Source organism: Anabrus simplex, chromosome 2, assembly GCF_040414725.1.
Source record: "Anabrus simplex isolate iqAnaSimp1 chromosome 2, ASM4041472v1, whole genome shotgun sequence".
NCBI lineage: Eukaryota > Metazoa > Arthropoda > Insecta > Orthoptera > Tettigoniidae > Anabrus > Anabrus simplex.
Window position 1 is genome coordinate 369732877 of NC_090266.1, and position 25819 is coordinate 369758695.

Genomic DNA, 25819 nt, shown 5'->3' on the forward strand with positions numbered 1-25819 from the left:
TGCTACCCAGATAATATGTAAACTGTTCTACATTCTCCAACCGTTCTCCGTCTATGTTCATTTGGCTTCTCTTTTTCTCTTTTGCACAGTGCATGACTACGGTTTTCGTTTTCCTTCAAATTTTCATTCCAAATGTCCAGTCTCCTTTGTACTTATTTTTTCCCTTTCCCCAAATCACCACATCATCTGCAAATTCCAAAGCATTCACTTCATCACTACCAATATTCTGTTTTACACGTGTTATGATTTCATCCATCAATAGGCTATAATAAACAATAATGGTGACTGCACTTCCTCGCTTGAGACATTTTTTTTGGTATAAAATGTTTCAGAGTCACCATTCCCCACTTGTACACTGCTTTTACTCTCATGATACAACATTTTTATCTTGTTAATGATTTTGGTACATTCCTTTTCCGTGGGCATTCCCATGTATGCTTTCTCTTAACTTTATTATAAGCTTTTATCCAGATCCAAAAATACGAAGATGATTTCTTTGTTCCTTTCCAGGTGTTTTTCCATTATCGTTCGCACTGTAAATATCAAGGCTATTGTTGATCTGTGCGGTCTAAAGCCATATTGTTCTTCCTTTAACTGTATTTCTATTATATCCCTCAGTCTTTTGTCTATGACTTTCTCCATTATTTTTAGCCCATATGATAATAGGGTTATACCTGTATAATTTTCACATTTCTTCCTATTTCCTTTTTTGAACAATGGTACAATGCTTCCTTGTTGCCAATCTTTAGGTATCCTTTCATCCTTCCATATGGCATTGAGGGCTCAGTATAGTCACTGTAGTCCACTGCTTCCTGCTGCCTTAATCGTACCAGCATTGAATTCATCTTTTCCACTTGCTTTAACTTTGGTCATTGCTTTCAGTGCCCTTTCAAGTTCCAACCATGTTATCAGGTTCTCTTCTTTCTCTTCATCTATTATTTCCATTTTCTTATCTCCTTCTTCCTCCGAGCAGTCATCTTTTTTTTCAAAATTTTTTTCCATCAACTTCTGAAGACCCTTTTCATCATGTACTATGGATCCATCTTCTCTCTCTAATGCCCTGATTTTTTCTTGATTTATTCTTTTCGATTTTATTACTCTGTATAATAGTTTCTGATTTCCTCGACTATCTTGCTCAATTTTGTTCGTAAACTCTCCCCATCATTTCTCCTTTTCTTCCTTGATACTCCTCTTTACTTGTAAGTTTCAATCTTTTGTATTCCACATGTAACCTTTCTATCTTATTCTCATCCCTCTGATACTTTTCTTGCTTTTCCTTATCCATTTCTTTCTTCACCTTGTTCCTTTCTTTTATTTCTTTTTTTATTATGTCTATATTAAATTGTCCCACTCTTCTTCTCCACTTCGTATTTCTGTGTTAGGCAACTTCCTTTTTATACAATCTTGGAATGCCATTCTTTTATCCTCCTCCTCCTCCTCCTCCTCCTCCTCCTACTCAATGCCCAAATCCTGATCTTTGGTTTCTTCTTCAGTACAATTTTAGGAATTTTTACTTGTTTTAATTCCACAATTAATAGTTCATGATCACATTCCATACTTTCACTGGGGATTATCTTCGTATTCTTGACGTATCTTCCCCATTCTCGGTCTCTTATTATAAAATCGATGAGTGTTCCATACTGTCCATATCAGCTGATCTTATGGCTATTCCTCTTCATAAACCATGTGTTCTTTATTATCAGGTTATTTCTGATACAAAAGTCCAACAGTTTCTCTCCATCTTCATTTCTATTGCCATATCCATGTGGGTCCAGAACATTCTCTTATCCCATTCTATCAGTTCCCACATGGGCATTCAGATCTCCCATTATCATGATCCCATCTCAAACAATATGTGTTTCCAGTTCTTTGAGGAAATCTTCTTTTTCTTCCACGCTACATCCTGTCTGTGGAGCATACACCTCTACTATCTTCAGTAGTTCCTTGTTTACATGTATGTGCATTATTATTATTATTATTCTTTCATTTACATACTCAACTTCAGCTATTGGTTCAACATTCTGATTCACTATAAATCCCACTCTCTTTACTGTTACCCATCCGGTACAAGTTTCTTCATTCCTTTCCCTTTCCATTTTGATTTACTTGTATGCAGTTAAAATTTTAGGCCAGCTGTATGAATTTCTGCCATTGCATTTAAAAAAAAATATGGAGTTAGTATCAATATCTCGGTTATTAATCACCCCATGAGAATACGTAGAATTACAAGCCCCTCAGTATCATTTACGAATATGAAAACAGAATACGATGTCTTTGTTTAGACGTTATTACCGTGTAACATCTTAGGTGAATAATCCTGTATACCATACTAATGCTGAACTATTAAACACTGTCTTCTTAAAAGTTTCTGTACAAAGCAGCGACTGTTTTTTCTGTTCTTATTGTTTCTGTACCTGTTGCCACAATAAATTCTCATTATAATAAATTTATACAAATATTGTAATCTTGATGAATTAACAGATCACTGACAGCCTCAGTGTATCAGTGATAAGAGTGACTGAATCTTGATCCCAAGATCGTGGGTTTTGGTCCCAGCTGAGGTAGTTGATTCTCGAAGGGCAAATATCTTGGCACTTCATGTTATTGACATATTAAAGATCTCTCTGGTGATGCCCTTACTGTCATCAGATAAAATTAAATTAACTCAGCCCATAGGAATGGTCCAATAAAATTCTATTTTCATTGCTAAACAGCAGCACAATTGGAATGTAAAAATTGGTAGGGAAATTACCTAGATGGCACCACTTCAGAAGGTCTGCAACTCTGAGGTCATACAGTTGTTATTATTATTATTATTATTATTATTATTATTATTATTATTATTATTATTATTATTATTATTATTATTATTATTATTATTATTATTATTATTATTATTAGATCACTAATTTAGAGGACAATGAAACCACCTGCTCCTACCAAATGAACCTGCTAGGAGGATCTCTGTCATACTTCTCATCTTCCTATTAAATATTCTCAGAGTTATTCCCCATTCAGTGGCAAGTTGTCAAAAATGTCGAGTTCAAGCCCAGGTTTGAATCTTTTTCAATTGTGTCAAATAAAATTTAAGTTAACACTATTCCATTCTAGTGCTTGTATGTCACCTGAATGATTGTATGTGCTAATGTGCTTGTACTGCTTTATATGTGGAATTCTCATCATTCCAGCACTGGAGACCCTCTTGAAGAAACCTACGCAGACAACGATAGTAGAGAAACAAGAGACAAGCAAGAGTTGTTGTGCTTGTGGTGAACAGGAACAGGACAAGATTACTCACAAGGAAACCGAGGTCCAGCTACAAATTCACTTTGAAGATTCACTTCACAATCACCTTTACATTAAAAGGTATTTTTAGAACAAATGTTCAATATTTTGCAGTTTTATAGTCCCCACATGAGAAGTAAATGTGCAGAAACTAAATTTGTCCAACAAGGAAACCCTTTCATCTTAAGTCCACTATCTATTGAGATTTGGTACAACAACTTCAATAGGAATATCAAAATTAGATGACCAATCCTGTATTTAGCACCTGTTTTGGCATCTCAAAGTTTGCTCATTTGAGCACCACATAGACAGGAGTGAGCGTTGGGAAGCAGGTAGAGGCAGCATGGTTGGCCAGTTCATCTGCCACAATCTCACTCTTTCTCTCTCGTCTGTTTTTTACCCCCTCAATGCAATATTCTGCAGTATTTGTGGTAATACTCTATCTTTATGACTGTGTGATGCATACTGGATGTGTTTAATTGCAGTGAGTGGTTAGTTGTCATAGAAATGACAATGTATTGTACCAGTAAATAAACTGTACGAGCTGATTGTTTATTTGAGAGCATGAAATGAATAACTCAGGGCTTATAACGGAGAAAGCTAGTGCACGGTACAGAGGGAGAGGTTCTGTCTGCAAGAATTCTAAGTTCTTTTAAAACTTGAATTTATTAATTGTTGGCAAAATGAATTTATCACCTCTATACATTTCTGATCGTAATCTTCCGAGTTGGTCCTCCAGACGTCGTCCAACTATGGAAACTTGATCCAATGTAGTCTGCTCACCACCATAGTAACACGTTTCAATGGTGACTGCTCACCACCATAGTACCACGTTCCAACGACGATCTTAAAGATTTTGTTGATCTGGATGATCCCATTGCGGGGTTGCACCACTCGTAAATTTTAATGCAACACGAGTGTCCACTTTTTAGGGTCCCCTTAGCATGTTCACTTTTTGTTTCATGTATGACGACAGACAGTTTGAACTTAACACACACTTTGAGAAAATGTAGAAATAAAGTAGAGGAAGTTAGTGGTTTCTTGCCACTTTGAAATGAAGAAAATAACTATGTTTGAATGGCATTGATCACTAAATAAAGAAGCTATGAGAGAGATTATCTGTCACACAAACACTGCAAGGCAAATAAGACTTTATTCTTGTGGTTCAGATACTGCTATTAGCACACAAAAATCCCAAGTTTGAAGTATGATTTAATAATAATTGTTTGTTAGTCGGCAGTCTATGCACCATTTGTGCTATTTAAACTTAAATTCTGTAGAATAGGACAGTTATTTCTATGAATGTTTTGCAACAATTGATATTTTATACGTGTTAGTAGAACGGGGCATTATGTGCACCTAGTTGTGATGAAGTGAGTGTTTTAAAACACTTAATACAAGTTAAACACAGTCCTCCTTACACGGAGTTAAAGTTCACTGACTAACATGAAATATTAATAAGTCCTAATGTTTTACTCTGAACAATTTGTAAGACTCAAGACATCTGACAGTGCTGATTCTAAGTGTCACTGAAAATTTCTAAGTTCTCATTCACACGAGGTTACAAATAATACCGTAGTGAAATATTTTAAATACTTGCATAAATTCTAAGTTCTTATCTATACACAAGATTTATAAGTTCCATTTGTACTCACGGAATATGATGTTCATTTTTAACAAAGATTCTGGCAGACTTTCAGCATTTCAAGCAGTATTGGCTCCCAATGATGAATGCTGCATGCTTGTGACTGGCTGTCTCTTTTATACGATTTCTTGCATTCATCTCACCCATTGGTACCATTATATTATCATGGTTTATTTCCAGATTCCGTTTATGGATTTTACTCAAACTTGTGCACGGAGATGTTTGTTACTACACTCACAATGACTTGTCCTTCATGTTGCTGGGTTCATTAATAAAGATGTTTTTGATTTTTTTCGACATGTAAGGTTCTGGACTGTATGACGTAATTTGTCCTTGGCTGCAGTCAGTGCTGCTGTTTGGGGTGGGCTGCCTAACCCCTGCCATACTTGTTACAAACACAGCCGAGGCGAGTTGAAGTGTATTACTAATTTATATCGCATAACATTCAAGATATATTTCATGTACTGTGTGTTCCCGATACAGAATATAACAATTACGTGCCGTTACTGCTTTTTTCTCGTGAGTTCTTATGATTGTTTTTAACTGCGAACAGATAACAACAAATGTCCACATCCTGCTATCCATTAATGACTGCAATGTTGTTCAAAGCCTAATGGTATTATCTGCTTAAGAAGACCGGCAGGAAACTGCAATACATAGAGCAGAGGCTGATCTGGCTTTTGTGATATACAGTAAATTCTTGGCACATATTCTTTTAACAAAACAAAGGAAGAGACCACGTGTTAATTAATTAATTAATTAATTAACTTATATTATTCATTTTCAGGACTTATACAATGTACTAAGGGCAACGTGTCCATTGATGTAATTACAAATATTCACTGCAATTTCTTGATCCCGATCATACTACCGATGATGACACCATTGAATATTAGAATGATCTCCTTAAATGCTGTGGAGAGTGACGTTGAATCTATATATATAAAATACCTTGTCCTGACTGACTGACTGACTGATCTATCATCGCCGAGCTAAAACTACTGGACATAAAGGAATGAAATTTTGGGGATACATTCATATTACAATGTAGGTGTTACATAGGTGTTACCTACTTGAACTATAAGATTAAGCTATCAAAAATAGGCATGGACATCGCTTTCTTGAAGGAATGTTTACATAATGAACTTATTCCTAATTTCTTGAAGTTTAATCAAAATAAGAACAATACTTCTTATTGGCACAAAAGAACCCAATTTAAATCTAATGTATTATGGATCAGAAATGAAATCAAGTTCCTATATAGGAAAAAATCTTTACTCAACACAAAGTTATATGAAGCACATCTGATTGCTTCGTCCTCCCTAACCCCTCTAGAATGGGATTCTTTTCAGAAATTTGCGTTCACGAAAATAGAGAATATCATCATTCAAAAACAGGCTACTCTAGACAATAAATTTAACACACTCTTGCGTAATAATTCCAACAAAAACTCCACTTTTCACAGTAGGAACATTAATGAATCTGACTCGGGAGACTTGAAGTTTTACGACTCAATTATAAATCTTTCTGATACCCAACTTAGCGCATCAGATATCGACATCTTGGAGAGGGGCCCTAAATTTAATTGGCCTACTGCCTTTAAATTGAAAGATGCCATCACCATTACCGCTGAAACTGAAAGTGCCATACAAAAATTGCCAATTGAAAATCAAACAGAATTTAGACTTAACATTCGTAAAAAACTTTCTAGTTTAATTGAAGGTAACATATCTACAGCTCCCTTATTTCCTAAAAAAGCCATTGACTCCTTAAAACAAAAAATCAACGAGAATGATCTGATAGTCACAAAAGCGGACAAAGGCAATGTCACAGTTATCATGAACAAAGAGACTTATGTGCAAAAAAACAAAACTTTCTTTTCTGATAATTCATTTAAACTGATGAAAAAAGATCCTACTAAGAACATTAAGAAGAACTTAAAACAACTATTAAAACAAACGGTACCGGGCGAGTTGGCCATGCGCGTAGAGGCGCGCGGCTGTGAGCTTGCATCCGGGAGATTGTAGGTTCGAATCCCACTATCGGCAGCCCTGAAGATGGTTTTCCGTGGTTTCCCATTTTCACACCAGGTTCGAATCCCACTATCGGCAGCCCTGAAAATGGTTTTCCGTGGTTTCCCATTTTCACACCAGGCAAGTGCTGGGGCTGTACCTTAATTAGGGCCACGGCCGCTTCCTTCCAACTCCTAGGCCTTTCCTATCCCATCATCGCCATAAGAGCTATCTGTGTCGGTGTGACGTAAAGCCCCTAGCAAAAAACAAAAACAAACGTCCTTTATTTTAACAAATTATGAATCTCAAAAACTTATTAATATGAATCCCAGTATTCCCACAGCCAAAGCATTGCCAAAAGTCCACAAAACAGACATCCCGATAAGACCCATAGTCAACTATAGGAACAGTCCGACTTACAAAACCTCTAAATTTATTCACAACTTCTTGCAGAAATATTACAAGTTTGAAAATCCCAGTTCTATTAAGAATTCCATAGAATTTTGTAATTTGACTGAAAACTAAGAGTTACAACCACAACAAAAAATGTACTCCTTTGACATAAAAAAACATGTATTCTAATATACCAGTCAAAAAAAACTTTAAAGATCATTAAGGACAATTTTCTAAAACACAGAAAATTAAGCATACAAGAAATAGAAGAATTCTTAAATATTTTAGAATTTGTAACCTCCAATAATTATTTTACTTTTAATGAAAAAATTTACAAGCAGGACAGTCTTCCTATAGGAAGCTTCAGGAATAATGGCAGAAATTTATTTAGACCATTTGGAAAATTCCAAAATTCACAATAAAATTAAAGGTATTGTATTCTGGACGTGCTATGTCGATGATACATTTGCCATAATAGATCATAACATCTCCAACGGTGACACTGTTCTCGAACAGTTAAATGCAGTCGATCCATGGCTCAAGTTTACCTCAGAAGTTGAAGTCAACAATACTTTAAACTTCTTAGATATCACTATCAACAACAGCTCCAATAAATTCTCTTATAATATCTTTAGGAAACCCATCCAAACTGTTAATACTATTCGGCAAGATTCATTGCATCTGGACTCTCAAAAAAGAGCAACCTTTTATAGTTTGATCCACAGAGCTTTCCATGTCCCTTTATCTGATGTAGATCGAAAAAAAGAACTCGACTCCATTCGCTTTATAGTGAGAAAAAACAGTAAGCATTTCTTTGACAGGATAGTCAACAAATTGTCATCAAACCCAATTCAACCCTCCTTAGAGAAACTAAAAGAAAAACAGACAACTATGCCTCTTTCACCTACACTAATAATAAGGTTTATGAAATCGCCAACATTTTTAAGAAGCATAAGGTCAACATTGCCTTTAAAACGGTAAACAATAACATTAATCTCTTTTACAACCATCATAGAATCAACAACGCCGTGAATAAATACAATAAATCAGGTGTATATAAGTTGAATTGCAATCAACGTTCCGGGAGCTATATTGGGCAAACCGGAAGAGGCTTTTTAATCAGATATAAGGTACATGTTAACGCCGCTAAACATAGAAGATACTCCGCCATGAGCACTCATATGACAGAATCCAATCATTTCTTCACTTCCATAGAACAGGACCTAAAAATTCTTTATTTTCACAATAAGGGCAGTTTACTCAATGTTTTAGAAAACATTTATATCAACATAGATCAAAAACGCAACCCCACTCACAATTTGAATGAGATTTCAGAAACTACGAACGTAATTTTTGAGGCATTACTCAACAGTTCCTTTCTTGACAAACATTCAAGTAAGCTTCCACGTGATCGCTCCCTGCCTATCGATTCCAACCTTCCCCTAACTTCCCCTCACACCAGTTCGCATTACACACGACCTCCATAGTTTGTCCTCAGTCAGCCACAATCATCCATGATAAACTAATCACTCTTGGAGAGGCGAGAACGTAAGTAATCAGATGTGCCGTAATCCTTACTTTTCATTCTTTTGCCTTTTATATCGTAATGACACCAAATACTTGCCTAATTTCAATATTTATAATAGTCTTTATTTTCATTCTAGGGCCCTCCAATGTACAATCATATACGTCATACGATCAGATATTCCACCTAATTTTTAACGAGAAATGACAACTTTGCACCAATAAGACGATCTTAACATCCTTTTACTGTATTCCATATACTTGCTCATTGATCGTCTTTATTCTACTAGAAATTAAGATTGTGCACCTCTACATCAGCTTTCACCGACACACCTGAATACTGCATGTCAACAAGCACCAACAAAGAAAAAATTTTAACATCAAGTTTTAATATATCAACTCATGTGTATAATTTTAAGTTTGTCATCAACAGTTTGAATGTTATGCTCTGAACAATCTAGAACATTCTCACTATTTTAATTGACGTATTTGGCGGTCCAAATTATTTTAATGTGTTATTTTGTCCTTGTCATTTTATGCCTTTTCTTGAATGTTTTACGGCTGAGAATGTCTACAAGTTAGACGAAACATGTCCCGTGATATTTAAAAAAAATGTTGTTTAAATAATTAGACAATAAAAATTTTGGTATTGTAAAGGTGGAATATTGATTTAACCTCAAAAAGTATACAATGTAGGTGTTCGCTAAGGGAGGATTTTTGGATATTCCGTCGCCAAGGGGGTGAAAAGGGGGTGAATATTATAAATGAGTGTATCTATATCTCAAAACTGTAAAAGTTTACAGATGTAAAAATTGGTATTTAGAATCTCCCTTAAAAATAAAGAAACACGTGTTTTTTGTTTTCGGAAAATCCCAATAGGAGGGGTGAAGAAGGGTGAAAAAGGAGTTGGATGCCTTTAATGAGGATACTTATATCTCAGAAACTGAAGATATTACAGACCTGAAAATTGGTATTTGGGATCTCCTTTAGAAATAAAGGACCATGATATTTTCTTTTTTTTTTGAAAATACAATTAATGGGGGTGAAAAAGGGGTGAATTTTTAAAATTAGTGTAGACCTATCTATATCTCAAAACTTTTAAAGTGTACAGATGTAAAAATTGGCATTTAGAATCCCCTTTAAAAATAAACACTTTTTTTTTGTTTTCGGAAAATCCCAATAGGTGGGGTGAAAAAGGGGTTGAATGCCTTAAATGAGGATACTTATATCTCAGAAACAGAAGATATTACAGACCTGAAAATTGGTATTTGGGATCTCCTTTGAAAATAAAGAAGCAGGTATTTTTTTGTTTATGGAAAATCCAATTAATGGGGGCAAAACAGGAATGACAAATTGGGGTGAGTTTTTAGAAAGACTATATCCACAGTATATCTCAGAAACGTAAAATGTTACAGATGTAAAAATTGGTATTTGGAATCTCCCGTAAGAGTAAAGAAACATACTTGATTTGTTTTTGGAAACTCCACTTAAGGAGAACTAAAAAGGAGGTGAAACTTTAAAAAGAGCATTTCTACAGCATATCTCAAAAACTTCACATGTTACCGAAGTGAAAAATAGTATTTTTTTATCTCTGTTAAAAATAAAGGAACATGCATTTTTTGCTTCCTGAAAAACCACTAGGGTGGAGGGGTAAAAGTGACTGAAAATGGGGTTGAATTCTTTTAATTAGGATACTAATATCTCAAAAGCTGAAGATGTTACAGACGTGAAATTTGGTATTTTGAATCTCCTTTAAAAATAAAGGAATACGTATTTTTGTTTCCGGAAATCCACCTAAGGGGGGTGGGTGGGGGCAGGGTAATTGAAAAATTATTTGAATTATTTGTGTGAGGATACTATTATCTCAAAAACGAAAGATTTTGCAGACGTGAAAATTGGTATTTGGAATCTGCTTTAGAATTAAAGAAACACGTATTCCTGGAAAATCCAGTGAAGGGGGGGGGGGGGGGTGAAAGAATTGAAAAATTAATTGAATTAATTGTACGAGGATACAGTTGTTACAGATGTGAAAACTGGTATTTGGATCTGCTTTAAAAACAAAGAAAAAAGCGTTTTGGCAGGAAATCATCTTGTCCTGACTGACTGACTGACTGATTCATCATCGCCGAGCCAAAACTACTGGACATAAAGAAAGGAAATTTTGGGTATACATTCATATTGACATGCAGGTGCTCGCCAAGGGAGGATTTTTGGATATTCCGTCGCTAAGGGGGTAAAAAGGGGGTGAATTTTTAAAATGAGAATATCTATATCTCATAAATTTAAAGGTTTACAGACATAAAAATTGGTGTTTGGAATCTCCTTTAAAAATAAAGAAACACATATTTTTTTGTTTTCGGAAAATCTCATTAAGGGGAGTGAATAAAGGGGGGAAAGTGGTTGAACACCTTTTATGAGGAGACTTATATCTCAAAAACTGAAGACGTTACAGATATGAAAATTAAAATTTGGAATCGCCTTTAAAAATAAACACACACGTATTTTTTTGTTTTTGTATAATCCGATGAATAGTGGGTGAACAGGAGTGACAAAGGGGTTGAATTTTGAAAAAGACTATATCTGCAAATTATCTCAGACACGTAACATATTACAGATTTGAAAACTGGTGGATTTCCTGTAAAAGTAAAGAAACATAAATTTTTTTTTCAGAAAATCCAGTTAAGGGGAGCTCAAAAAGGGGGTGAATTTTTAAAATTAGCGTCTCTACAGTATATCTCAAGAACTTAGCAGGTTGCAGATGTGAATATTGGTATTTGGAATCTCCTTTAAAAATAAGGAAACATGTATCCTTTGATTTTCGGGAAAAACTCTTAACGGTGGGGGGTTTGAAAGAATTGAAAAAATTAGTCGAATTACTTGTATGAGAATGTATATATATATACACCAAAAATAAGATGTTACAAGCGTTAAAACTGGTATTCGGAATCTACTTAAAAATAAAGAAGCACACATTTTTGGGTGGGGGGGAACCAACTTCACAGGCGGGGGTGGAGTGAAAAATGAGTTGTATACTTTTCATGAGGATACTTTAATCTCAAAAACTGAAGATGTTACAGATATGAAAATTTGTACCTGGAATTTTCTTTCAAAGTAAAGAAACACGTAATCTCTCGTCCGTGGAAAATCCACTGAAAGGGGAGGGGGGGCTGAATTAACTGAAAAATTAGTTGATTTCTTTGTATGAGGATACTTATATCTCAAAAACTAAAGATGTTACCGACGTGAAAATTAGGATTTGGAATCTCCTTTAGAAATAAAGAAACAGGTATTTTTTGTTTTCCGAAAATCCCATTAACGGGAGTGGAAAAGGGAGAAAAGTTGTTGAACACTTTTTATGAGGAGACTTATATCTCAGAAACTGAATATTTTTGCATTTTTGGATAATCCAGTAAAGAGAGGGTGAACAGGAGTGACAAACGGGGTGAAGTTTTAAAAAGTCTATATCTGCAAATTACCTCAGACAAGTAACATATTACAGATTTGAAAAGTGGTATTTGGAATTTCCTGTAAAAGTACAGAAACATTAATTTTTTTTCTTCGGAAAATCCAGTTAAGAGGAAGTGAAAAAAGGGACGAATAATTAAAATTAGCGTATCTACAGTATATCTCAAAAACTTAACATGTTGCAGACGTGAACATTGGTACTTGGAATCTCTTTTAAAAATAAGGAAACGCATATTCTTTGGTTTTCGGGAAAAACCCTCAATGGGGGCGGGGTGAAAGAATTGAAAAATTATCTGAATTATTTGTATGAGAATGTATATATACACCAAAAAACTAAAGATATTACAAATGTGAAACTGGTATTTGAAATCTCTTTTAAAAAGAAAGAAACATGCATTTGGTGGGGGAATCAACTTGGTTAGGGGGGCAGGATGAAAACGGAGATGAACTCCTTTTACGAAGATATATACATCTCAAAATCTGAAGATGTTACAGTCGTGATAATTGGTATTTGGAAGCGCTTTTAAAGAAACGGGTACTGTTGGTTTTTGGGAAACTCGCTTGAGTGGGGAGTGTGAAAGGAAGTAAGAAAAATTGAATTATTTTTCGGGAGAAACTTATATCTTAAAACTGAAGGTTACAGATGTGGAAATTGGTATTTGGAATCTCCTTTAAAAATAAAGAAACACACATTTTTTGGGTGGGGGAACCAACTTAACCGGTGGGGGTGGAGTGAAAAAGGAGTTGAATTCTTTTCATAATGATACTTATATCTCAAAAATTTAATTTGTTACAGACATGAAAATTTGTATTTGGAATTTTCTTTCAGAGTAAAGAAACACGTAATCTTTTGTCTTTGGAAAATCCAATTAAGGGGGGGGGGGTGAATTAACTGAAAAATTAGTTGAATTCTTTGTATGAGTATACTTATATCTCAAAAACTAACGATGTTGCTGACGTGAAAATTAGTATTTGGAATCTCCTCTAAAAATACAACACATTTTTGGGGAGGGGGATGAACTTGGGGGTGGGGGCGGTCATAAAGGAGTTTAATTCCTTTTTATGAGGATACATTAATATCAAAACCTAAGATGTTACATATGTGATAATTGCCATTTGGAAGCTCCTTTATAAATAAAGAAACAAGTTTTTAGTTTTCTGAAAATTCACTTAAGGGGGAAGGGTGAAAGGAAATGAAAAGTTTAATTCTTTTTCTGGAGAAACTTACATCTAAAATACATAAGGTTACACACGAGAAAATTTGTATTTGGAATCACCTTAAAAAAATAAAGAAGCACACATTTTTGGAGGGGGGGAATCAACTTAATGGGCTGGGGTGAAAAAGGAGTTGAATTCGTTTTATGAGGATACTTATATCTCAAAAACTTCATATGTTAGAGGCATGAACATTTGTATTTGGAATCTTATTTCAAAGTAAAGAAACACACCTTTTTTTGTCTTTGGAAAATCCACTTAAGGGGGTGTGAATGAATTGAAAAATTAATTGAATTCTTTGTGTGAGGATACTGATATCTCAAAAACTAAAAATGTTAAATACGTGAAAATTAGTATTTGGAATCTCCTTTAAAAATGAGGAAACATGCATTTGTTTTTGTTTTTTCTCAAAAATGGACGTAAGGGGTGTGGGGTTGAAAATAACTAAATAAGGAGTTGAAATATGTTTATGAGAATACTTTATCTTCAAAATGAAGCTGTTACAGACGTGATAGTTGGTATTTTGAACTTCCTTTCAAAATAAAGAAACACAAATTTTTGTTTTAGGAAAGTCCGCTTAAGGCGGGAGAGGCGTGGAAAGAATTGAAGAAGAAGAAGAAGAAGAAGAAGAAGAAGAAGTTGAATTATTTTTATGAGTATTCATTTATCTAAAAAACTGAAGGTGTTACAGACGTACAGACATGAAAACTGGTATTTGGAATTTCCTTTAAATGTAATGAAACACGTATTTTTTTCGTTTTCAGAAAATCCAGTTAATGGATTGAAAAGAATGGGAAAAGCGGGTGAATTTTTAAAATGAATACCGGTATATTCTACATTACTTGTCAAAAACTTAACATGTCAGAGACGAGAAACTTGGTATTTGGAACGTCCTTTAAAAATACAGGAACCTGTACGTTTTCTGTTTTCTGAGAAAGCACTTAACAGGGGTGAAAGGAAGTTAAATATAGTTGAATTATTTTTATGAGGTTACTTATATCTTGAAAACTGAAGATGGCACAGACGTGAAAATTGGTATTTGGAATCACCTCTAAAAATAAAGAAACATGTCTTTTTGTTTTTGGAAGATACACATATATAAGCAGAAATACATGGACAATCAGGAAGAAGTTTGGCTATAAGATATAAGGAACATGTTAATGCTGTAAAGGATAAGAGATATTCAGCAATGGGAGAACACTTGGTAGAAAATAATCATAAATTCACAGACATTAATCGTGATGTGGAATTAATACATTCGGCCCAAGAAGGTAAAGGTACAATTAATAATTGTTCATTCATTGATATTATACCATATTTAGTATTAGTCAGTATGGAACCCAAAGATTAAATTTATCATTTATTAACATATTCACAGTCAGTCTCCACCGTGTTAAGGAGATCACTCTAATATTCAATGGTGTCATCATCGGTAGTATGATCGGGATCAAGAAATTGCAGTGAATTTTCAGTAATTACGCCATTGGACACGTTGCCCTTAGCATGTTGTATAAGTACTGAAAATAAATAATATAAGTTACTTAATGAATTAACACACGGTCTTTTCCCTTGTTCCCATCGATTGCTGGAAAGAAAGATTGAAAAATGCGAGGAACTTGACCGTAATCTCTCAGAAAATGAGTCAGATCGCGAATTTTGGCAGATTCTCTCTGAAAACGAGTCAGATTGTGAATTTTGGAGGATTATATATAAAACGTTAAGCATCCAATTATAAATTTCAGTATAATACCGTCGCGAAGCACGGATATCTTGCTAGTATAAAATAAGAGTTTTGTCTGTACATTGCTCAGAATTTAAAAAGGATGGTATTTCTATATCAGTCATACCCACAGTAACAACGAAATGTACTTTTTACTTTTCCGTAATTTCTGTCTATCTGTCTGTCTGTCTGTATGTACACGCATCACGAGAAAACGGCTGAAGAGAATTTAATGAAAATCGGTATACAAAGTCGGGTAATAAGTCGCTATAATCTAGGCCATAAACAATTGTATTGACACTGACGGAAATGGTAGTTTAGGGGAAGGTCTAAAATTTAATTTTCAAATATTTATATTATTAGTGGCTGTATCGTAATGAAAATCGGTATACAAATTTGGGGAATAAATCACTATAATGTACGTCATAAATAATTTTACTCATGCTGAGTGAAATGGTAGTTTAGGGGTAGGCGCAAAATTTAATTCTCCAATATTTTTTATTAATGGTCGTATCTTAAGGAAAATCGATAGGGCAAATCGAGGAATATGTCGCTACCAGATAGGCCTTAAATAATTGTATTCACTCTGAGAAAAATTATAGTTTGGGGGAAGGCCTACAATGGTATTTGCAAATATTTATGTTATTAGTGGTCCTATCTTAATGAAAATCGGTATGCAGAGTCGGGGAATAAGTCACTATAATCTAGGCCATATATAATTTTATTCACACTGAATAAAATGGAAGTTTAGGGGTAGGCCTAAAATTTAATTCCCAAATAATTATGTTATTAGTGGTCGTATCGATAAATACTACATAAGTTACCATTTATGATCAGGGATATTCATGAATTTGGATTTCTGTTACTAAGTCCTTATCAGCGCCGAATCACGTAAAAATGGGTAAACAGGATTTAATGAAAATCGGTGTGTAAAGTCGGAGAATAAATAACTACAGTCTATGCTATAAATAATTTTATAAGACGGCCTAATATCACAGACTCAAAGGAAAACTAAATGTGAAGGCCTACAATATAGGAAGCTCATAAAACTGATCAACAGTAACATTACATGGTATACCACTGTTTGTTGTGATGTGCTTTGTCTTCCGTCGCCACTCATCTCCAATAAATAGGATTACTGCTGCGTACTGAGTATTTTTTAAAAATTTGCCTTACGTCGCACCGACACAGTTAGGTCTTATGGCGATGGTGGGATAGGAAAGAACTATGAGTGTGAAGGAAGCGGCCTTGACCTTAATTAAGGTACAGCCCCTGCATTTGCCTGGTGTGAAAATGGGAGGGAATCCACGGAATAACATCTTCAGGGCATCCGATAGTGGGGTCTGAATCCACTATCTCCCGGATGTAAGCTCACAGCTGCGTGCCCCTGACCACACGGCCAACTCGCCCAGTCTTACGAGTATAACAGACTGCCTGAATATTGGCGGGAAGTAGCTGGGGAGTCAGATAACTTTCTTCTATAGCATGGCGTTCCTCTGGTTCATAAATTTTCTGACGCAACAGGTACGTAACACACTGGTTCATCACAGCATTCGAGCTATTCAATCCCTGCTCTGAGGCACTTATAGGAATGAGAAGTGTGCATATTTAACGGAATAGTGGTAGAGAAGTGTTCACGGCTGTCTGCAGCCTGGTCTTTCCATCTTTGGAACTTTGGACTGTATTGAATACAGTAGGTGGTTTTTTATTAAATTATCCTTGATATCTATGCCTACCGTAGTACTGATTGTTAAAAGTGAGAAAATGTGTAGTTTTTCATTTGAATGAGTATTTTATGTGATAACATTGCTTTTAATCACTACATTCCTATTGACGTTTTTGTAATGACCTACTGTATGTTGACTTCAGTAGGATAACCACAAAGTCAGTCTTTCTGAGGATCCCGTAGCCAAGCACGGGTACATCAGCTAGTATTTTAATAACGGATAAACTTAATCTTTGGGTTCCTTACTGACACTCGTATAAACAACCTTATTTAGAATATAAACTTCTGGTTCTGTGTATTCAGTACTTCATTAGACCATACATATTTAAACACAACAATTGTAGAGAAACAGAAAACATTTAAAGATCGAGAGGAGAAAAGGACATTAGTAGTTTTGACTTTTAGAACTAAGCATTCTTATCAACTGGCTAAAATTTTCAAAAACAAGGAACATAAATATCACATACAGAACTAATAATAATACTAATAAGGTAATTCTTATTTCAAGTAAAATTGAGAGTAAAAATATGTATAATAAGTCAGGTATTTACAAATTGGCGGCTTCGTCGCCATAAGACATATCTGTGTCGGTGCGACGTAAAGCCAATAGCAAAAAAAAAAAAAAAAGAAAATTGGCAGCTAAATATATAAGCAGAAATACATTGGACAATCAGGAAGAAGTTTGGCTATAAGATATAAGGAACACGTTAATGCTGTTAAGGATAAGAGATATTCAGCAGTGGGAGAACACGTCGTAGAAAATAATCATAAATTCACAGACATTAATCGTGATGTGGAATTAATACATTCGGCCCAAGAAGGTAAAGGTACAATTAATGTACAATTAATAATTGTTCATTCATTGATATTATACCATATTTAGTATTAGTCAGTATGGAACCCAAAGATTAAATTTATCATTTATTAACATATTCACCGTCAGTCTCCACCTTGTTAAGGAGATCACTCTAATATTCAATGGTGTCATCATCGGTAGTATGATCGGGATCAAGAAATTGCAGTGAATTTTCAGTAATTACGCCATTGGACACATTGCCCTTAGCATGTTGTATAAGTACTGAAAATAAATAATATAAGTTAATTAATGAATTAACACACGGTCTTTTCCCTTGTTTTGTTAAACTGTATTGTTTTTTGAGACGGAAGAAAATTAAAAATATAAATCTTGCATACAAGACCCACAACGTAATTCATCAGAGAACGACGATGATTCCACTTCGAAGCAGGTATAAGTCTTATTGCAGCTCTGATGACATCGCACAAATTTGTGAATAGTTTCATTCATACGACCCATGCAATGAACACACGCATGCCTCCGTAGCGAAGGCCTACTGCAGCTCTCATAACGTCGCACAAATAGGTGAATAGTTTCGTGTCCGACCTGTGCATTGCAAGCATGCATCAGTCATGCTATATGTCTGTGTTTTAATAATAATAATAATGTTATTTGGTTTACGTCCCACTAACTACTTTTACGGTCTTCGGAGACGCCGAGGTGCCGGAATTTAGTCCTGCAGGATTCTTTTACATGCCAGTAAATCTACCGACACGGGGGTGTCGTATTTGAGCACCTTCAAATACCATCGGACTGAGCCAGGATCGAACCTGCCAAGTTGGGGTTAGAAGGCCAGCGCCGTAACCATCTTGAGCCACTCAGCCCGGCTTGTCTGTGTTTTATAGTTAAGAATGTCTGCCAGCGTAATGGTTAGCACAGTTAGCTGCCGTTCTCGGGAGTCTGAGTTTGATTCTTGGTACCATACTGCCAGAGATTTACAAAAGGCAGGAAGGTTGACATGCGATAAAAATGGTACATGTAACTCCCCTCCACTGGGGCAAGTCTAAGAAGAGCTGCACCACCTCACGATGAGGAAATGAGTTTACTTAGTTTAGAAATATTCACGGTTGTTGCTATTAATATAGCAGGCAAGATCATTAACAAAGTGATCATTTAATATCTTGTAACTCGGGCCAATACAGGTATTTTTTGGAGAGAAGCAAGTTTAAAATGTGATAAAAACTAGTGTTTTACAATTGTTTTATTCGCCAACGTATCTAACAAATAATAATAATAATAATAATAATATTGATTTTATGTCCCCCACTTACTTCTAATGATTTTCGGAGACGCCAAACAAAACACACTATTGTATGCGTTAACGAAGAAATATAAACAATGAACATGCAAAATGAAACATTATGATAATAAAATACATTACCTCCACACCTGTAGATATCCATAATTGCTGCAAACTTTCTGTTACTTATTTTCATTCTTTCCGTTGTGGAACTTTTGGCACTATCCGGGTGATAGCATACCTAACCTAAATAATGCAGTCTCTCTTATCTCATTTACAGTGGTTTAGGTAAATCCTGATGTGATAAATGTAGAGGACAAACATGACATATACTTAAAAACAAGCGTCTGGCTTTCAACAGCTGCATTTATCAAAAGAATGCTTCCAGTCATTATGTATCATATTTGGAAGTACAGTTAAACCTGATTTATACGTATATCAAGGGGAGGAGAGAAAACTACTTGTAACTCACAATTACTCAGAAATCAGACTTACACAATACATCACAAATTTACTGAAAAACCAATGGAATAGACCTACATGTGTAAATCCTTGCAAATAATAAATAAGTTAAGACAGAAAATATTATTTTGAACTTGGCCCAGCCTTAAAGAAATCAGATAGTTTGGCTTGTTTCACTTTTCTTGCATCAAGAGTATACACCTCCTTTAGCAAAGCATTTTCACTACAACTTTTCGCACTGATGTAACGCCTATACACATCGATTGCACTTAATAATTCACTCAGTTCAGGTGTCAAGATTCAAGTTGTTATCTCCATCTCCAATGTCACTATCGCTTGTAGCTGGTCCATCACCGCCGCGTTGTTGGCATACATCAAGAATAATCTCTTCATCCGGTAGTTCTCCACATACGGCCAGATTGTCATCAAAACGCACAAAAGTATCGAATTCTACACCCTCCGGCAGCGTTAGCTCACTGCCAGACATAACTTCGTCCCCATAATCATCATTAGAGGCAGCCTCTTCTAGCTTTGCAGAAACAGTTGCTGATTGTGGAGGATGACGCCTGCTTCCAGGCAGCCGAAATAAAGTCCATGGCTTGTAGCAAATTAATGGAGAGAGGTTCATTTCCTGCATCACTTAGTGTTATTAAATGTTGAACCAGCATTTTTCTATAAAGCACTTTGAAATTTGCAATGATGCCCAGATCAAGCGGTTGTAGAGCACTGGTACAGTTAGGAGGGAAAAATTCCATTCAGACATTCTCCAGAACTATTTGAGGTGGATGTTCTGCACAATGATCCATAAGAAGAGGGATCTTTTATGTTTCTTTTTTCATTTTAATGTCCTGTTTTTTCAACCATTGTTCCATTGGATTCATATTCCTTAGGTTTTCTTTTCGCACCCTTAAAACACCTCGGATTCTTCGATTTTCCTATCACAAGTGGAGGAAGTTTGTCAGATCCATCTGCATTGGTGGCGACAAGTACTGTTACACGAATTTTACTTTTCTTCCCTCCATGGCATGGGTCACCTTTTTCAGCTATGTTTTATTAGGAAGGAGATTGTAGAATATTGTAGATGTTTTGAGGCTGATAATCGCTTACGATACCCGACAGAACCTCTTCTTTCCAGTGTCGTGACTTCGTCTGCAGATTTGAGTCACCGCGAATTGTTCTCCCTGTGATTCAATGACGATATTTAAATTCTTGCAACCATCCTGATGAAGCCTTGAAGCCAGTAGTGATACTCATCATTTTAGCTAATCTATTGCCTTTGCCTTCAGCATGTCTCCACTAATTGGTAGAGCTACGGCCTGCTTTTGCTGGAACAATGTGAAAAGTGCTTTCTCCAAATCTACGTACCATCCTTCTTGCTGACGGCTGCGCTTTGCTGATTTTGAACCCAGTTTTAAGAACTCATCCAAAATAGTGTTTCTTTTACTGGTGACTGTACATAGTGTAGTATAAGCAATCCATAAGTCTGAAGCAATTTCAGTTTTTGTTTTGTGTGGATTAGCGTCCACTTCTTGTTTAACTTTTCCTTTTTCAGTTCTCCATGGCTAATCAAAAGCAACTGAATGACAAAACTACTGTTCAACAGTAAACACCAGATACCGGCACTTTGGACATTTTACTTCTCCGTTGTTCCCACGAAAGAAATTCTCATATTCAAACAAATTTACTGTATTTTCTTTTGTTTCCGCAACAAAACCGCCCGCTTTGCTTATAATGTATCTTAATCTTTGGTGGCATTGTGAAGGTCAAAAACCACGGAGGTAGAGGAAGAGTGAAGGGGATTCGCCTTTCTTAAGCCTCCAGTAAGTGAGGGTCAACAATGTCACTCGGCGAAACTGTGTGTTCTGTTTCAGCACCGAAACCCGATCGCTCTACTTCCGCCTTCGCCGACAAAGAGGAAACTTCATAAATACAGTAGTTTCTTTTAAAAAGCACACTCTCATTATAATTACGCAAAACTCAGTTATATTTCACTGGCACTTAATACGTATAACAGCGAATTACGTATAAACGGATTACGTATAAATAAGGTTTAATTAACACGCTTTTAAATTATATTTTGCCGGGACCTGAAGGAAATTATGTACAAATACAAATTACGTAGAACAGAGCTACGTATAAAGCAGGTTCAACTGTATAACTCGTAACATATGCTAGTTATCAGCTGGTGATTTGGTACGCTTTCTACAGCACGGCTTTCTTCGGAAGGAGTGGCTTCTGCTACACATACACCAACTGGGAATATCAGAGACCATCTCCAGAAACCATTTGGGAATAGATTGACACTGTTTGGACTCCATAATCGGGAGCAAAACTATTTTTTAAAAGTTCAAAAAGATGGGACCTCGAATACTTTCAATTGCAGTGCATGGCTGACGAGATGGCAATGAAGATGATGTCACGTGGAATGATGACACGCCGGTAGCGGGAAAGTTGGTGGCACAAGACGATAATTCAAATGAAAGCAGTGATCAGGTTTACTCAGGTTTACTATGTGGTGGGCCTATTGCTCAACTGACAGAGACAAATGACTGGCCATTAAGTTATTTTGTATCAATATTGAATAGTATGATAATATGATACCCTTACCCTTTTCTCTACGGGGTCATGTATGAAGCGAGACGAATCTTTGTAGCAAGTTTTTACGACCGTATGCCCTTCTTGACGTCAACCTCATCAGAGGAATTAATGAGATGAAGCGAATGATGTGATATGAGTAACTAAAACTGACTATGCCGAGCTCGATAGCTGCAGTCACTTAAGTGTGGCCAGTATCCAGTATTCGGGAGATAGTGGGTTCGAATCCCACTGTTGTCTGCCCTGAAGATGGTTTTCCATGGTTTCCCATTTTCACACCAGGCAAATGCTGGGGCTGTACCTTATTTAAGGCCATGGCTGCTTCCTTCCCACTCCTAGCCCATTCCTGTCCCATCATCGCCTAAGACCTATCTGTGTCGGTGCGAAACTTGTAAAAAAAAAAAAAATGACTACTGTATATTTATTACTTTACATGTGGGCCTGAAAGTTGTGTTCACCATTTATTGTCTTATTACTTTTAGAAATACTGCCTTCCAACGAAAGTAGCCAGTATAACTCAAATACATTCATAAGTTTGTTAAAGAATAGTGTAGAATGTTTATATGTACAATTTTTAGCTCTTTATAGTCATGTGTTCACTGCACAAAATTTGAGGTTATCACATATTGGAACCCCCCCCCCCTTTTACTTTTTTTGGCTGTTAAAGTGGGGGGACCGGGCGAGTTGGCCATGCGTGTAGAGGCGCGCGGCTGTGAGCTTGCATCCGGGAGATAGTAGGTTCGAATTCCACTATCGGCAGCTCTGAAAATGGTTTTCCGTGGTTTCCCATTTTCACACCAGGCAAATGCTGGGGCGGTACCTTAATTAAGGCCACGGTCGCTTCCTTCCAACTCCTAGGCCTTTCCTATCCCATCGTCGCCATAAGACCTGTCTGTGTCGGTGCGACGTAAAGCCCCTAGCAAAAAAAAAAAAATAATAAAGTGGGGGGAAAAAGGGGGTCTAATACACGAGTAAATAACAGTAAATTGTGATATAATACTTCTTTAAATTTAGGCTAAACAAATTAAAATTGTTATATTGTTCTTATTCTTTGATGTTGTTATTAAGTTAGACTTTGATGATCATGAATGAAGAGAATGTTTATTGTTCTTGAAACATATTCGATGGATAAATAGTTTCATTAACAAAAATTGTATTGACAAGGCAGATTTAAGGATTTTAAATAGTTTTTAATAAGTTTGGACAAGTCAGTACAGGAATAAATAACAGCACCTTTTATGGTAAAGTCTATCAACATAATACGAAAAGATTCAACACACTCAGGCACCCACAAAAATGTGGCCTGATACAGTATGATTAATAGAGGACTCAATATACAATATACCACTCACAAAGGTTATAAGAAAGAAATCAACACCATATTCACTATCACAATAAACAACAGATATAACAAAGAACTTGTCAATAAAATAATTCTTCATCTTCTTTCCTAGCATACAGTGTGATTCAGTAGCCCCTTCCAATATCATTTGCTGCAGCCCAACTAACATGCACATGGTTATAGGGGTGCTATTCCCCTGCAGGTGTGCTGTATGATACTAATGTTCAGTGAGCACATTTTGCACATGATTCTTAACCCTGGAGAAATCTTATATCATCCATTCGCAAAACATGACGCCTTGAAATTGTGTAGCAACGTCCTTTTACCATGTAACTATGTTAATGTGTCATGCCTCATGACCGGGTGTAACAAAGAGGGGAATCAATGCATGAAACTAGATAACAGTGCAGTAATTAATGTCTTAAACACCAAACCAGATGGTGTATATACTCCACTCTCATCGTACTACCAACATGTTTTCAGCAGTGTACCGTAGCATATGTAGTTAGACGTTCGCCTAGCAATCGACGAATGTGCCAGTGGCGGTTCGAATCCTGCATTGTTCAGATATTTTCGCATCGGTATGATGTTTGAATACGTAAACACACACCCACGTTTGCCACATTCAAACAGTAGAATGACGCTGTTATTCATCTTGTGCCCTGCACATAATCTGCAGGTTAGGTCCTGAATGTACTGTAATCTCCGCTGTCATTTGGCATGATTTCCACGGAGGAATACATTGACATGCTCCTCATTTATGAGGAAGCAAGGCAAAATGCATGCGAGGCACTACGTCTGTACCAGGAACAGTATCCTGACAGGCAACACCCGGCTGCTACGACATTCCGCTGTGTTGAAAGATGCCTAAGGACAACAGGCGTGATTTCCAACCAGTCACCAGTCCACGATAGGCTCGTTACATTGTGGGAAACAAAAGAGGCCATTCTGGGAGCAGCACGTAATAATCCACACACCAGCCAGCCAGCCATCCGTCTGGCGAATACTGCATGAACATAAATTTCATCCATACCATCTTGAGCTACACCAAGAGCTCCATGGGCGGGATATCGAAGCTTGAATGGAGTTCTGTTGGTGGCTATTAGGCAGGCTGGACAATAGTGCAGCATTCGTATCACATATCTTTTTCTCGGATGAATCGCGCTTCCACAATAATGGGAACGTCAGTCGCCACAACATACACTATTGGAGTCCGGACAGTCCTCACTGGGTGCGACAGGCGGCCATCAAGTACGATGGGGTGTGGAATCTGGAGGGATCGCCTGATTAGACCTTATTTCTTTGAGGACCATTGGACGGGCCCGCGCTGCCTGCACTTACTGCGTCAGGAACTCCCACTGCAGCTGGAGGAAATGCCCTTGCACGATCATGTGACGTGGTTGCAACAGGATGTAGCTTCACCACATTTGACTTTGCCCGTTCGTAACCATCTGAACGAGGAACTGCCAGGAAAATGGATAGGACGAGGAGGCCCTTTTTCTTGGCCTGCCAGATCACTGGATTTAATGCCGTTAGACTTCTTCTTGTGGGGACATTGAAGAATGCCGTTTACACTCAAGCGCCGGAAAACCCCGACCAGCTCCGGCAACTCATCACGGACACCTGCTGAGCAATTACACATGGAATGCTTCGGCGCGCAAGATGATCTATTGGACATGCATAAACCAAAACGGTCATCACATGGAGGATTTGCTGTGATAAAACATTGTCAGGGCAGTTGTGTTCCTATTATTTCCGGTCTGTATGTGTCCGGCCTGCTAACTAATCGGCCCTTCTTTGGGCCACAAACACATTCATTCACATACAATTTGCATGAAAGCGGTATGTATTAAACAAATATTTCAAAAAATTGTAATCTTCGCCCCGTCTTGAACTTCCCACCTGACATGCAAGTCCGCTCCACCACGCCTTTACCAACTACACTATGGTTCCGTACTGCACACTAGGCAGCTTATAGCAAGTATTAGGTTTACTGCAGTCCCAATATCAATTTAGTGTTTCGCCGGCGTGTCAGGTTCATGTGATCTAGAAGGCACACGCATGTCTTCCAGTGTTTAATATAACATTTTGGCATCCTATCATGGTGAGGCGGTAAATACCAAGATATCCGGTTGTGTTGTCTGAGCATACCAGCAAGGCAGATGTTTTAAGGACGGAATGAATATTGTGGGTTGCATAAACAACATTGGAAGGGGTGGCTGAATCACGCTGTATATATCTATAAAATGGACACTCCTGAGCTCACTCAGGGTCAGCTCGTCTGACTCAGAGAGAGTATGTCTGACGTTTTTGCACCAGATTTAATGGCACTTTTCCTT

General features: G+C 36.6%; 1 protein-coding gene across 1 annotated transcript in view; it reads left to right on the forward strand.

The window, feature by feature from the left end:
- LOC136863551 (insulin-like peptide receptor) overlaps positions 1-25819 on the forward strand; it is a 462473-nt gene that overhangs the window by 365082 nt on the left and 71572 nt on the right. The window contains exon 14 of the mRNA XM_067139932.2: positions 3189-3366. Coding sequence (XP_066996033.2) covers positions 3189-3366 — 178 coding nt within the window. The remainder of the gene's footprint in view (positions 1-3188; positions 3367-25819) is intronic.